Source organism: Drosophila novamexicana, unplaced genomic scaffold, assembly GCF_003285875.2.
Source record: "Drosophila novamexicana strain 15010-1031.04,08,12 unplaced genomic scaffold, DnovRS2.1 tig00000644-arrow-pilon, whole genome shotgun sequence".
Classification (NCBI taxonomy): Eukaryota; Metazoa; Arthropoda; class Insecta; order Diptera; family Drosophilidae; genus Drosophila; species Drosophila novamexicana.
Genome location: NW_020824814.1, coordinates 2,835,588 through 2,850,038, shown reverse-complemented (window position 1 = coordinate 2,850,038; position 14,451 = coordinate 2,835,588). Strand labels below are relative to the sequence as shown.

The window sequence follows — 14,451 nt, the reverse complement described above, 5'->3', positions numbered from 1 at the left end:
ACTATACACGAGCTAGCTTTCAAAGAAACTATGGATCGTAAACAGACCTTAAAGCTATACAATATAATAATATGCGACCAATATATAATAACTTACAATCGGTATATTAACTATATATAAATATGTTGTATAACTGCTATAAACTAATCTCTGCAAGGGTATTCAATCTTCGGTTTAAACACACACCGAAGTGAAATGTTCTTTCCTGTTACATGTTAGTCAAGTAGTTTTGGTAGTTGATTAAATGGCTATTTAAGTTTTCAATACGATGTACTCTTTACTCTACGCACACATACACAAACACGCTATATACACTAGTTATGAGCTACACCTTGAATGCTTACAAACTGGAGATTAGCAACTAGTTTAACTTAAACCGATATTTGCACCTGAACTTAGAAGCTAAATCGACTGACAATTTGATGCTGCTGCGGCTGTTGGGAGTTGCTCCTGCTTGTGGTTGGGATTCGCTTTCACCTGGCCAGCGGTTCGAGCATCTCGAGAAACAGTTTCTTCATGTTGATGTGCTCGTCGCGTGCCACGCCGCGCCAGAAGCGACGCAGTATGTCGTCCGCCTGCCGCAGCGAGGGCAGCAACAGCAGCAGTTGCTGCTGATGGGACACCGCGGACGAGTGGCGCAGCAAGTAGACAACATCGTTGAGCGAATTGAGTATGGTATCCCGGAAGGCACGCAACGAGCTCTGATCGTCCAGCAGTATATCACAATTGGACAGCAGCAGTGCCTTCAGCAGATAGTATTCCTCGCGCCGGGGCGAAATGCGCTCCATGCGCTGTGCTATCTGGACACAATGATAGTAGAACTCCGTATAGCCGCACTCCTTGGCCAGCAGCTCATCCATCCAGACGTCGGTGGCAAAGCACAGTTTGCCATTGAAGGGCAACGAGCGAAACGTTAATTGCAGCGTCAAGATCTCGGCCCAAGACACTTGGAGCAGCTTCATCTGATCGTTCAATGGCAGCTCTATAAAGCCGGGTATCTGCTTGGCCCAGCCTATTACGCTGACCAGCTCCTTGTCGTAGAGATCGCTAAGTACACCAAGTATTTCGTGCGGATCATTGTTGTTGTTCTGAAAAATGCAAGTGCCATTCGGCGTGCCGTTGCTGCTCTCCAGCTTCACGCTGCCGGACGACGAGGAGGCCTCGTCATTGCAGCTGGTCGTGTGCGGCTGCTGCTGCTGTTGCTGTTGTTGTTGCTGCTGCTGCTGCGCTGTCTGCACACTGAGCGCATCCGGCTCATAGGAGTTGAGCACGTCCAGTATTTTAACGTCGCACAGCGAAGTGGTGCTGGACTGATAAAGCAGCTGCATGGTCTGGTACGAATTGGACACCGGATTGCGTCTATACTTTTGCCGGCCGCCGCGCACGCGATCCAAGCGCACACCTTCCTGCAAGCGACCACATATAGATTGTTGAATGAGTACCTTCTGAGGAGCTATTTATTTGGCTTTACCTTAAGCATGCCCATGAGCAGGCACTTCTGGAAGCGGCAGGCCTGGCACGCCTTGCGGCGTCGCTTGTTTATCTCGCATTCGTTGTTGGCCGGACACGTGTATTCGATGTTGCCCTGGATGGTGCGCTTGAAGAACGCCTTGCAGGCCTCACAGCTGGCGACGCCATAGTGGAAGCCCGATGCCACATCGCCGCACACCAGGCACAGGCGACGCATCTCATCGCGCACCGAACCGCTGCCGGCACTGGCGCTGGCGCTGCTCGAGTTGTGGGCACTGGCGCTGCCGTTACCGCCGCCGCCGCTGCCGGCGCCGCCCTTGTTGCTGTCGCCATCATTGCTCAGTGAGACATTGTGCAGATCGCAGGAGAGGGATGTGGTAGAGCTGCAGAGCTGGCGCTCCGGCGAGACCGAGGGCGAGGACTTCATGCCGCTGTTGCTGTTGCTGGAATTGTTGTGGCCGGTTGTGGTTGCCTTGGAGCTGGGACTGCAGCACGAATTGCTAGCGCCGCCGGCCGATGATGTGTCCACCTCCTGTTTTATGTGCAGCACGCTGACGCCGTCGGACATATTCGAGCGCGAAATTTGAGCTGCAATAAGAATAGTCGAATCAGCTACTCCAATTGGCGCGATTTGAATTGGTTACTGATTGGATTTCAAATGTCAAAAGTACACGGTCAACGTTGCAGCATGATAAAAGCAATTGCTCGGCTAATTATTAATGAACGTAAAAAGCAGCGAAAAAAAATAAAACAAATGCAATTAGAATCGCGCAATCCACTCAAAATGCAGTTAGAATTACGAGCTTCTCTCTCCCTCACTCTCTGAGCGTCGCCTGCTCGCACACACGCTGTCATATGCGCTATCCCCTTTCGAGCGTCCAATTGGACGACGCTCGGTGCGGTGGAAAAGTACAATAACGCGATAACGGTACTATGCGTAGAGTGTTTACACTTAGCAAATAATTAACGGTTACGCTACTTAATAAATCACGACGCTACGGCCTGATTATAAAAAGAAAACAAAAACAAAATGGCCCACAGCTTCGGGCTATAAACTTAAATGCGCGCCGCCTAGCCAGAAGATGCACGTTTTTAGTGCGCGTTCTCATTTAATTTCTTATCAGAACTCAGGTGGGTGTGTGTTTGTTGATAATAGGTGTAGGTAGTAGCGTTTATACTTACATAAAAATTTGTAAAGATCTTGATTGTAAATGTAATCAGCGAACGTGCTTGTTCCACACAGTTTAATTGTATTCCAGTGATCCAATCAGAACTCAGTCAACACATTTTGATACATAACGCACATACATACATACATACACTCATGCATATGCATTTATTTTGGTTCGAGCACTTTGTTATGGCTTTTGTTGTCTGCGTGTGTCTGCATCGTTTTGTGTGTTTGGCTATTCAGCAATTTTTGTGTTTTGCAAACGTTGCTGAATTTGTTGTTAGATATCCTGTATTTCCTGTTTTACATTTATAACTATTATGCATATTGCATTTCTTTTTGGGCCCATATAACTTTTTCAACTTTGTCAACTGGCAGGTGCTGTGTTCGCATCGGTATTAATGTGGTGACTTTTTGTCATTATCCAAGCACAATGTGAATTATACGTAGGCTGCGGTTATTGGTTTATCATTTTTATCTGTTTACGCTAAATATTTACAGAACTTTAACACACTAAAATAAATATACATATATATATATATATGTGAAATCCAATGTCACTATCGATAGAAGCTATTGCAAATATCGCACCACGACTATCGTTATTTCGTGCCCCGCATATCGGTGTCATGTATCGATATTTACGATTTCGAAATATCGCAAGCAAATTAGGCCCATACCTAGTGCAAAACATAGCAAAAACAATTGCGCGATAGAAATTATTTGAGAAATACAATTATTTAGCCAGTTTTAACAATAGAACCATTGTACTGTGTTAGTGCACACGCTGTCCAACTTTTTGCCCGTGCATATAAAGTGTTTTTGTCAAAAGTAAGTAAATGCCTTGGCCATACGTGTGCATTTCGTTTGTTGTTGTTGGGGGTTTTTATCAGCGCTCAACCCAAAATACACCTTTCCATATGTATCTCGCTTTGTTTGCGCTTTCGTCTAGTACGCAATCGAATATGTTCGCCCAGCCCATGAGCTGTTGCATATTTTAAAGTTATTTCACGTTTCAGCGTAATAGCTAAACGGAGCCACAATTGCCTTTGTTTAGCATTATGATACCCTGCACCCATTGAAGACGAGTATAATGGTTTTGTGCAAGCGTATGTAACTAGGAGAAGTTGGCATCTTTGGGCAGCAATATATATGAAGAAATTCTTTAACAGCCAAGTCCATACAGCTGTGTCCGCTCCTTTGTCTGATTACAGGGTATCAGCTAGTAGGGTATCTTCTGTAAGTTGGCTACACGAACTAAAGTCAGCTCCGCTTTTGCAGGCCAAAGAACACAGCGACAGACAACACAATGATGAGCCTGCTAGGGCGACCCGATGTGGATGCGGGCGAGGTGTTTGTCAACTTTAATCAAAACATAACGTAAGTGTTCAGTAAAATATGATATATATTGAATTAAAATCTCGTTCCATTTAGTTCACTGGCAGTGGCCACCAGCGGCAGCTACAGCCTGTATAGCCTGGGCTCTGTGGACTCCACGCTGGATAAAATCTACAACACAAAATGCGATGATCTATTCTTGATCGAGCGTCTGTTTGAGAGCTCTCTCGTTGCCATCGTGTCGCAGCGTGCGCCGCGCAAGCTGAAGGTGTGTCATTTCAAGAAGCAGAGCGAAATCTGCAATTACTCGTACTCGAACACAATTTTGGCCGTGAAGCTGAATCGCGAACGCTTGATTGTCTGCCTGGAGGAATCGCTCTACATACACAATATCCAGGACATGAAGGTGGTGCACACCATACGCGACACGCCCTGCAATCAGTTGGGCTTGTGTGCGCTCTCATCCTCGTCGGAGCACTGCTATTTGGCCTATCCGGGCAGCGTTACGGCTGGCGAGGTGCAAATATTCGATGCCATCAATTTGCATGCCAAGACAATGATACCCGCACATGATACACCGCTGGCGGCGATTGCGTTCAGTCCGTCGGGCACGGAGATTGCCACGGCCAGCGAGCGTGGCACCGTCATACGTGTGTTCAGCTCCCAGGACGGCAGTCGACTGTTCGAGCTGCGTCGCGGCCTCAAGCGTTGCGTCTCGATTGTCTCGCTCTCGTTTAGCACTTGCGCCGAGTATTTGGTCTCCAGCTCGAACACGGAGACGGTGCACATATTCCGCTTGGATCGCAGCGCTGCCGAGAACAATGACCATGGGAAACAGTCGAGCGACGATTGGATGGGGTAAGCGAGCGTGCTGCTTCTTGTCACAGCTTTTGTTTGTCTGTCGGTTACGGTGTATATACATGCACATACAACATATATACACACAGTCTCTCACAATCTTTCACCCATTTTGCGTACAGGATTTTATGTACAATGAAAGCTTTGTCAACAGACGGGTGGACTTCTTCAAATAATCTTTCCATATTTCTGAATGAAACTTAAAAGTATTCAAAGAAAACATTTTCATATAAACTTTTTCAACAGATTTTCCCCTGATTTTCCACATTTACTGGTAGAAATACCCAAATCCTAAAGTTTGTTAAATTTTGTATGTATGTAATTATTCCTTTAATTTTAGTTTATTCTTTGACATCTCTCAATCCTTAGCTGTCCGCCCAAGGCAGTTTTCGCTGTATTTAATGTTTTGTTTGTTTGTTTGTTTATTTTTTGTTTTGTGTGTGGCGCTTGACATTTATCTATTTTTCTTTTCTTTCATTTCTTCAATCAACCAACAAAACCAACCAAACCACCTACAAACCACAACCACAACCAACACCACCACCACCACAACCACTCATCAAATCTATTCTCTCATGCAAGTTACTCGTTTTTTAGATTCTTGAGCAAAACGGTCACCAGCTACTTGCCCACGCAGGTGACCGATGTGTTTAGCCAGGGGCGGGCCTTTGCATCGGTCACCCTGCCGGAGGCGGGTGTGCGACGCATGTGCGCCATAACCACCATACAGAAGCAGCTAAGGTAGGTCTATGATTCACTGCTGCAATATCTAAGTCTATCTATTAAATGCATATTACTTTCATTTATAGACTATTGATTGCCTCGCAGGATGGGTATTTGTATGTCTATTCCATACCCTCGATTGAGGGCGCAGAGTGTCAGCTAATAAAGCGGCATGATTTGCGTTTGGACGATAGCTATGCCATGGATGTTAAAGGTGCTTAATAAATGTATTTACTACACACACACATAGACAATCACACACACATACGTTTGCAATATCACAACAAATTATTTAGTTGATTCAACTCATCATGCTCTAGGTCTGAACAGTAATGTTTCCATTGGCGGTGCGGCCGGGGTGCCAAGTGCTGCCGCCGCTGCCGCGGCTGCTTCTGGTGGTGCTGGTGGCGATGGCAAATCTACTGAAAAGCCGGGCAGCTCGACGGGCGGCGGCAACGCAGGCGCCAGCTATGCCTCGGCTGTTAAGGGCGATGAACCGGCTGGTGGCGCCTCATCCTCCACTTAGGTGCAATTCAAACAACAACAACAACAACCGCAACTGGTAGCAAAAAATGATATAGGAAAAGAAGAAAAACTCACTCCTCAAAGTACTAAGGACGACGATGATAAAGTGATTGGATTTGGGTCATGCAGCTGGCGACGACTTTGGAGGCGGTAGCTCTGTGGCGTCAAACAAAAAATAAAGTAAATAAATGAATAGGTCTTAGACTTAGCTTTTAACGTAATCAATGATGATTCTTCCTCGGTTTATAAGTAAAAAAGTTAAAATGCAAAAAAAAAAAAACCCCTTAACGCATAAATGAGTGAACACGCCCTCTTCCCCCCCTGCCGCAAAACAATTTTTGTTAGTTATAAGTTCTGTTCGTGGCGCTGCCATTAATAGGAGAAATGCTTTTGTCATACAATCTTAAGTTAGCTGTTATATTTTTTAATAATTTGAACATTCAAATTTCTTATTAATAAAATTGCCTTTGTAAATTTACATGCATATATTTTTCATTTGAGCCCTTGACAATCCACCGAAAGTTAATAATTTGCTGTAATTTTTGCGTTAATTAAAACAATACTCAACATTAGCACACTTATTGTTATATTGCCAATTTAACTAATATTATAATTATATCAAAATAATCAAAGTAACAAGAGATTGAGTGAAAACATTAAAATTGAAGAGTGTGTATTGGAGGAACAATTTTCGGCATATATAGTAAATATATATACATATATTTTGTACAAAGTCAAACATTTTAGAACATAATATTTAAATCAGTTTACAAAAATCATGCGCTACTTTATTGTATTCAATAAATTACATATTTGATTTAATACAGCAACCGCTTTGACTTTTGAATTTGGCGGGCATTTGCAAAAACAACTTTCCATGCTGTTTAGCACTAATCCTAATTTCCTTTTCAGCACTGCAAGAAGTATCGAGTATTATGTACACGAGTGCCACATAATATACAGAGTACGGGAACAATTTTGTGTTGTTAATTATGTACACGTACTTAATGCAGCTTTTTTAGGAATCACAGTTGTTAGGAAAACAGAATATAGCGTATTGTTGAATAAATAAACTATACCTGATTTAGTACATTTGTACTTCAGATAGCAGCAAAGAGTACTATTAAAGATCGATGGTATCGATATTTTTGCATCATCCCTAGCGAGAAACCGCATACAGTAAACACACACACACACACGCTCGCTGAGAAAATATAAACAGTGCTTCCTCTTGATACACTTTCATATAATTGTTTATGGGACTTGTGCCCCAAGTATAATGAAATAAACTCGTATTAACTGCAGAATAACGCGAAGGTTAAATTCTAAAGAGCCGAGCATGAAGGAAAACAACAAGATCCTTCAGTTGATTAACGTGGCATGGCGTGAACGCTGGACAGACTCACAGTGGGGCATAAACATAAAAAAGGTGATTTATACATGTTACAAATCCCAAGTTTACTGTGAAATTGATTAGCTGTTTACATTGAGAATTTTTGAACAAGTTTCGTATGCACATATACGATCCCTCATTTAATTCTTCATCTTCCTGACGCCACTCTTATGGAACTCAAACACCGGATCCTCAGCTTGTGCCAAGGCCAAGACAAGCTGTCGCTGCTTCATGGATAGATTGCGCGGTATGCGCACCTTCAATGTGATAATGTGATTGCCGACACCGTCACGCGTCCGCACCCCCTTGTTGTGCAGCACCACCTGAGTGTGGGACTGGGTGCCAGCCTCGACGCGTACCTCGACGTTCTCGTAAAGGCCGCGCACCGAGAAAGTGCCGCCCAGTATGGCATCCGAGATGTTCAGATGCTTGTCCGTGTGTATATCATTGCCAATGCGACGAAAGTAATCACTTGGTGGCACCTTTAGGGTATAGTTAACCCGTTGCTTTGTGTTCGGATTATCGATTTGGATCACGTCGCCGGCCATCGAGCCGGATGGCACGGCAATGAGCACCTCGACATTGCCCGTTACATAGCCACGATTCTCACAGGTCTCGCAATCATTGCGATTAATATACCGCTTGCCCTTGCACTGGCCACAGGTGTTCACCGCGGTAAAAGTCACTGTTTTTGTGGTCACTTTCCCTGTGCCGTTGCAGCGCCGGCACGGCTCCTTGCCCAGATCTCGATTGGCCATCAGCTGGGACTTGCCCTTGCAGCTTTCGCATTTGCGCAAATAACGCAATTCAACGCGCTTCTTACAGCCAACCGTCGCCTCCAGAAAGGTCAAGGGTAAATCGAACTCGCCGCCAGTTAATTTTTTAATATCTAGGAGGAGGAAAAGGGCTCAGCATATTGGACGAATATCGCTGTGGGATTTACACAACACGCACCATCTGGACTTTTGCCACTGGCATCGTGTTTCCTTGAGCCGAGATCGATGTTCATGGGATTGCCAGCCTGTTCGAGAAATGCCTGCTCATCCTTAATGCCGCCCAGCTGATCGTATTCCAAGCGTTTTGTCTCATCCGTCAATATGTTGTAGGCATTGGAGAGCTCCTGGAAGTGCTTCAGTTTCTCCTCGGAGTGCGTCGAGTCCGGATGATAGCGTTTGGCCAGCGCATAGAAGGCGCTGCGTATTTGCTGTATAGTCGCATGCCTATTCACACCCAGCACCTTGTAATAGTAATCCTTGGGCAGTCCGCGATGCTGTTGCGGCTTCAAGGTGAGCGCCTGCCTGGCTGTCGTCGGACGTTTCATTTCCGACTTGCGATCTGGATAGTACACCTCTTTCTTGGTGCGAAACTGATACTGACTGATCAGGCGCTTCCACAGCCAACCGCTGCTGCAGACAACCTCGTTGTTCGCCGCCAGCTTAACACACGCAGCGCCCACAACTGGACGCCGTCGAAATGATCCTCTCAAACTACTCATGAAACAACCCTGAATGCGTTGCAAATTTAAACGAAACATCATTTAACGCGTAATAGAAAATTGAAGAACTATATGGAACTATACAATATTTGATGTGATTGTCTGGTTTTTGTTAATAACTTGAAGATTGTTGTTTGTTTTTGTATGTTGTGCGTATAGGTACCCCAAATTTTAAATCTATAATAGTTCAACTGAATCCTAATGACATTTTGCTCAGCTGGCACTAGGTTGACACAGCTTCCTTGAAGATTCTAATTTAGATCCAAGGCAACTTGGGCCTACGTCAATCAGCCCGTCAGTTGGTCGATTAGTGAGGAGCGGCACATTTCATATTAAGGCCAACATTAGGTTGTCTTCATGCACATATTATAATAAACTTAAACATACTCTTACCTTTACTTTCAGGTCCTACCGCGCGGTGTTAGCGGCGATGTCTACAATCTGGCGGATTGTCTGCTGCAGCAGGCGGTCATTGGCTCCACAGCGAATTCGGTGAATATATAGATAAACTTCTTGAACAATTTGCAACATCCGTCTAATCCATTTGTTCTCCTTCTGCAGCTGGTTTTGAACTATCTGAAGCACTCGCTGTGCGCGCACCTCGTCTCGCATGCCGCGGTGCTGCGCTGCATAGCCAAATATGATAAACTGGGGCGCGTTTATTGTGTGACCGCGTTGCTGGAGTTTCTGGTCAGCATCATAGACGGCATCACCTGTCGGTGAGTCCCAATTGTTTGCCAAATAAAGATTCAGTTAAAAGCTCTATTCTTTGTCAGCATCAAATCGGAGGAGTCGCTGCTGCCCGGCGCCGTGGTGCAGCTGGTTTTGTGGATCATGCAAATATTTGCGCGCACCTTGCAACAGTATGAGATGCGCGGCGAGATGAGCGCCGAGCAGTCCTATATGCTGGACCAGAGCTGTCTGCTCATCGAGCATCTGACGCAGCAACAGTTCGTGCTGGCCATGCTGAACGTGGGCTGTCACGAGGAGTTGGAGTCCCTGGACAGGCTGCGTGATCTCTATGCCAGCATCAAGGCATCGCTAACCAACTCCAACTTTACGCTCAGCGCGGCAACTGCCGAGCAGCAGCTCAAGCAGCTGGCCTACATCGATGCCAAGCACTTGGAGCTGCAAACGCTCAACCCATGCCCCACGGTGGAAAAGATTTCGTGCTGTGTGCAACCATTGCTCGCCGTTGAAGTGCTCTTGAATCCCTGCAAGGACACCTCATACTATGTGGCCGAACTTCAAATGCTGCAGCGGCTCAAGGGCTATACGAACACACGTCTATTCTATGAGATTATACGCGCGGGTTTCCTCACGCTCAGCAATGTGGCCGACACCAGTCCGGATACGATGTGGGGCGCCTTTATGTTCTTCAAGATGCCGCACATTATCAAGCAGCTGCATGCGCTGCAGCGTGTGCCGGGCGAGCAGCCATTGGCAGCCACCGACTACATACCCGAGCTAGTGGAGGCACTGGAGCTGCTCATTGAGGACAATCTGCTGCTGGACTTTATGGACACCAAGTGTTCGTGCAATATTATTGAGTTTCTGCTCAACGACTGGACCAAACAGCAGCTGGTGAACGATGTTCATGTCAAGAAGTTCGCCAGCCAGCGGTGCGTATACATTCAAACCAGTTGGAGTTCTTATTTAAGTGTCCATTTGTTGCAGTGAGGCCGCCTCGATGCTGCTCAAGAAGTGCGACAATGGTCAGCAGACGCCCTCGAACATTAATTTCATAAAACGCGCCGAGGTGCCACTTTCTGGCGTGCTGAAAACGTTGTGCACCAACAAGCTGCCGGATATGGTGAATGTGCTCTGCCAGGTGCCAGTGGGCAACAGCTTTGAGCTGATCCTATCTGTGGCCACCGTTGAGGGTCGGCTCAAGACGTTTGTCTCGCGTCTGATACAGTGCAACGAGAACTCCAAGCAGCTGCCCGGTGAACTGGGCAAACTGTCCGTCATACGCTCCACGCTGTTCGATGTGTCCTTCCTGATGCTCACCAGCATTGTGCAAACCTACGGATCGGATGTGAGTGCTCACATGTAGCTTCTATTATCGTATCTAATGGTGATTTTTTAGGTGGTGCTGTCAGATCGAGGCGACTCCTTCTTTGAGAAGTGGGTGCGCGAGTGCATGATGGAGCGCAATAAGCTGAAGAATCCGCGCCAGATCCTAGCGCTTTGCGATGACAGCATAGTGGACGAGCTGCTGTTGAGTCTGAGCAAGCCGGAGGCAGCACAGCTGAAACCCAGCAGCCTTACCTGGCAGGACATATGCCTCAATCTGCCCGGCGTGCTGCATCATGTGCTAATTGCCTGGGAGCAGGAAACACTCTCCTCGGCGGACGTGAAGAGCATATTGGACAACATGAAGCGTCGCCTCTTCAGCTTCACAGTGTGTGCCACCTCGTTCCTGTGCGCGTACATGTACTCGGTGCGTGAAACGGAGCTGCTGAAGCCTTTGAATATGATCCAACAATTTCTGGCACCGCTCACCACCGAGGAGCTGTCCAGCCAGGAGAACTCCAAGGAACGCCTGGCGCTCTCCTATCAGATCATACGCAAAATGCAGCACGATGTGCATCCGGCGCCCAACACCAAATCCCGTCTCATATCCCACACGCCGCTCATCGAACAATTTCGCGAATGCTGGCGCTGTGTTGCCGAAGCTGGACATTTGCCGGTGCGTGCGGCACAGACGCTGGAATCGTTGCTGCTGGCAGGGGGTGCCTCCTGGCTGGTTACACAGCTGGTGGAGCAATTGCTCAGCTGCAAATACATGCGTGACATGGCCAAGTGCATGGACATAGTGTTCGCTGTGATGCATTTGGACATCGAGCGCAGCACCGAGGCATTGCTGCAGTATGTAGTGGCTCCGCTGATCCTGCGTCGTCAAGGGTGCGTGCCATGGTGCAATTATGCCACAACGTGATCTTACTAATTGCTATACATCTCTTGCAGCGAGGACATCAACGAGCCGCAGTCGCTGGTGCTGGCGCGACTCTGTGTCTACTGCATCATCTCCTGCCTGGAGACGCGTAGCTCGGCCAATGCCGCCGCAGCTGCGCTCAAGAAACGTTCGCGCTCCCACGACGAGGACGAACTGCAGGGCGTAGCCAACGCGGCCAAGGTGCGCAAAGTGATTGGCGATGGCAGCAACGAAAATTCCAATGATTTTGCCGACGGCAGCGGCACAAATGTGGCCGCCATGCTGAGCACGCCCAGCGCTGAGCTGCGCGCCACACCACTCAATCTCAAGGAGCCGCTGCAGTCCAGCGTCAAGCACATATTCCGCGTCTTTCTGCAATTTGTCAGCGGCGACGAGCTCTCGCCCAAGGCCGTCTTTGTCTATCAGTTCATCTCGCTGCTGGTCGAATGCGGCGGTGAGCGAGTGACGCCCGTATTGCGACTGCTGCCCGCGAATCTGATGCAACAGCTGCTCAAGGTGCTGGCAACCGATGATATACGCGTGGGCCTCATTAGTCGCCTCTATGATCTGCGCCTGCAGGGCGGCCGGCAGGCGGCTGTTGCCGATTTGTGCCTGTGGCGCAATATGCAGCTGGCGCGGCACAGCATACACTTGTGAGCAGTTGGGTTGGGTCAATAAGACTGGCGCAGCATGTTTAATTGATAAATACTAAAATAAACTTATATATTAAAAACAAGAATAAGTGAATACATTCTTGTTTCTTTGATTAGCTAATGCCAACACAATCATGTTCAATTGTAATTAAATGATATGAACTAAAATGCCAGCATGTCGCATTGCTTGCGTATTATCTATCAGCTAATTATCAATTCGTGAAAAACTTCACATTCGTTTTCTTTTATATCTCTTTTTTTTTTCTTTCTTTCTTGTTTTTGTTTTCTTTTGGAGCTGTCTCCCTCAATGCATTACAAACATGATGACAAATTTATATTATGTATGTTGGCTTTAGACTAAAAAAAAAAGTTGCTGACTCGACTCGTTTTCGGTTCGCAGTGGTTGTTTTATTACGATAATTTGTTGTTGTGGTTGTTGTTGTTGTTGTTGCGACCAATCTGCCTGTTGTTATTGTTTTCGTCCCATGCCCGCTGCTTGTTGTTTTTTGTATAGAACTAATAAAAGCGCACTCATCATCATTGAAACATTGGAGCAGGCAGCAGCAGCAGGCAGATGCCGTTACTTAAATTAAAGACTTTTGATTTCCTATATCACTTGAGACAGCATTCAAAGTAAGTCTCGCCAACGATACCTCCGCGCATTGCCTTCTTTACATTATATTCAAATTGACGTCGATTGCTTTGCAGCACATCGGCGGCTTCCTTGTTAAGCGGATCCTCGGGATTGGGTTCCTAAAATCCAAACGGAATGTTAGTAGAAGCTAAATTACAGGCGACGCTTCGTTCAGTGTTGCCAATGCAGCTATTTCCTAGCTACATATGGCCAACTTTCAGCCTAAAACAGCCAAAATTGAACTGATTTAGCGTTTTTTGCTAACATTCAGCTATTTTCAACATTGGAATCAGCTATTTTTTTTTAAGCAGCAGTTGGCAACACTGGCAACACATTACCAAAAATAGAAACTGCAAGCCATAGACAATGGAATTGATGGTCAGCACTGGATTCCAGTCCTCGCGCAATATGTTAAGGCACACATTGCCCTCCAGATCGATGTTGGGGTGATAGACTTGCGTGGCGCACTTCACCTTTGGCGGCTCGTGCGGATAATTGGAGCCCACGCGAAAATTAAATACGAAGCGCCCGTCTCTGTAGAAACCTTCGTCCGGTGAAATGATCAATTTGAAGTTGAGCAAATCATCGCTATCTGGAAACTCCGTTGCACAAGTTTTGGGCAGGTTCAATTCGTTAATATCTAAAAGAACATTATATTATTAAGAAAAGAAAAACACAAAGTAATGGGCGCCAAATAGCCAAGAGATATTTACCTTTTTGTATGCGCAATTGTGCAGCTGAAGCCTTCTTTTGCTGGCCACCGCGAGCCGTCTGATCACCATCCTTTTTTTGTTGTTTCAGCGAGAAAAGTTTAATCATTTTGCTATATTTGTTGGCCCGCTTGGCGCTTGCTCGCGTCGTCCGTCTGCACAGCTTCCACTTGTGAGGTTCAGCGCTTCGATTACAGGCTGGCCGTTTGTATGTTTCTGCTTTTGTGTATCAGATTGTGGGCATGTTTGAAGTATACAATTGTTTATACGATTGCCATTTATATCTTTAATTTTGTGTCGTACCTTAAAATTTTGGTTTGGTTGTTTCAAGTGCTTGCTTCTTCTTGCTCTTTAGCTCTCAATTTCTCTGCCTGTCACTCAAGGTAGCGCAGCGAAAACAATCGATTGCACTATCGTCGGCCGTATATTCACTGTCATAATCGATATGTTAAAAGAGTTGCCACCTAACGCGTTTGCTATCAATTAAATGCGATATTTTTGGTAATTTTGCCACACACTTTACTGGAAACAGTTAAAACTAAA

General features: G+C 46.2%; 5 protein-coding genes across 10 annotated transcripts; 2 read left to right on the top strand and 3 right to left on the bottom strand.

Moving 5' to 3' along the window:
- Positions 1–85: 85 nt before the first annotated feature.
- LOC115762561 (steroid hormone receptor ERR2) lies at positions 86–3,146 on the bottom strand. Its single transcript, XM_030704845.1, has 3 exons — positions 2,653–3,146; positions 1,472–2,058; positions 86–1,406 (listed from the first exon to the last, which is right to left on the bottom strand). Exons 2-3 carry the CDS (start codon positions 2,036–2,038, stop codon positions 474–476), a joined length of 1,500 nt encoding a protein of 499 aa, XP_030560705.1. The 5' UTR covers positions 2,039–2,058; positions 2,653–3,146; the 3' UTR covers positions 86–473.
- A 164-nt stretch (positions 3,147–3,310) lies between these two features.
- LOC115762725 (WD repeat domain phosphoinositide-interacting protein 2) lies at positions 3,311–6,813 on the top strand. 5 transcript variants are annotated; one of them, XM_030705054.1, is made up of 6 exons: positions 3,312–3,472; positions 3,923–4,021; positions 4,076–4,837; positions 5,420–5,578; positions 5,647–5,774; positions 5,857–6,813. In XM_030705054.1, exons 2-6 carry the CDS (start codon positions 3,951–3,953, stop codon positions 6,084–6,086), a joined length of 1,350 nt encoding a protein of 449 aa, XP_030560914.1. In that variant the 5' UTR covers positions 3,312–3,472; positions 3,923–3,950; the 3' UTR covers positions 6,087–6,813. The 5 variants fall into 5 exon arrangements, with proteins under 5 accessions (XP_030560918.1, XP_030560914.1, XP_030560915.1 ...); XM_030705055.1 differs by having other exon boundaries at positions 3,313–3,472; positions 5,435–5,578; positions 5,857–6,811; XM_030705056.1 differs by having other exon boundaries at positions 3,313–3,472; positions 5,881–6,810.
- A 485-nt stretch (positions 6,814–7,298) lies between these two features.
- Positions 7,299–12,680, top strand: LOC115762946 (mediator of RNA polymerase II transcription subunit 24). Its single transcript, XM_030705331.1, has 7 exons — positions 7,299–7,514; positions 9,379–9,465; positions 9,535–9,692; positions 9,750–10,595; positions 10,651–11,011; positions 11,063–11,880; positions 11,944–12,680. The coding sequence occupies exons 1-7, from the start codon at positions 7,425–7,427 to the stop codon at positions 12,566–12,568; spliced, it is 2,985 nt and encodes a 994-aa protein (XP_030561191.1). The 5' UTR covers positions 7,299–7,424; the 3' UTR covers positions 12,569–12,680.
- On the bottom strand, positions 7,525–9,154 carry LOC115762947 (dnaJ homolog subfamily A member 3, mitochondrial). Its single transcript, XM_030705332.1, has 2 exons — positions 8,433–9,154; positions 7,525–8,367 (listed from the first exon to the last, which is right to left on the bottom strand). The coding sequence occupies exons 1-2, from the start codon at positions 9,013–9,015 to the stop codon at positions 7,619–7,621; spliced, it is 1,332 nt and encodes a 443-aa protein (XP_030561192.1). The 5' UTR covers positions 9,016–9,154; the 3' UTR covers positions 7,525–7,618.
- Positions 12,681–12,894: 214 nt separating the features above from the next.
- LOC115762949 (nedd8-conjugating enzyme Ubc12) lies at positions 12,895–14,441 on the bottom strand. 2 transcript variants are annotated; one of them, XM_030705336.1, is made up of 4 exons: positions 14,212–14,441; positions 13,912–14,127; positions 13,537–13,838; positions 12,895–13,317 (listed from the first exon to the last, which is right to left on the bottom strand). In XM_030705336.1, the coding sequence occupies exons 2-4, from the start codon at positions 14,015–14,017 to the stop codon at positions 13,177–13,179; spliced, it is 549 nt and encodes a 182-aa protein (XP_030561196.1). In that variant the 5' UTR covers positions 14,018–14,127; positions 14,212–14,441; the 3' UTR covers positions 12,895–13,176. The 2 variants fall into 2 exon arrangements, with proteins under 2 accessions (XP_030561196.1, XP_030561195.1); XM_030705335.1 differs by having other exon boundaries at positions 13,912–14,124.
- Between the last annotated feature and the right edge of the window lie 10 nt (positions 14,442–14,451).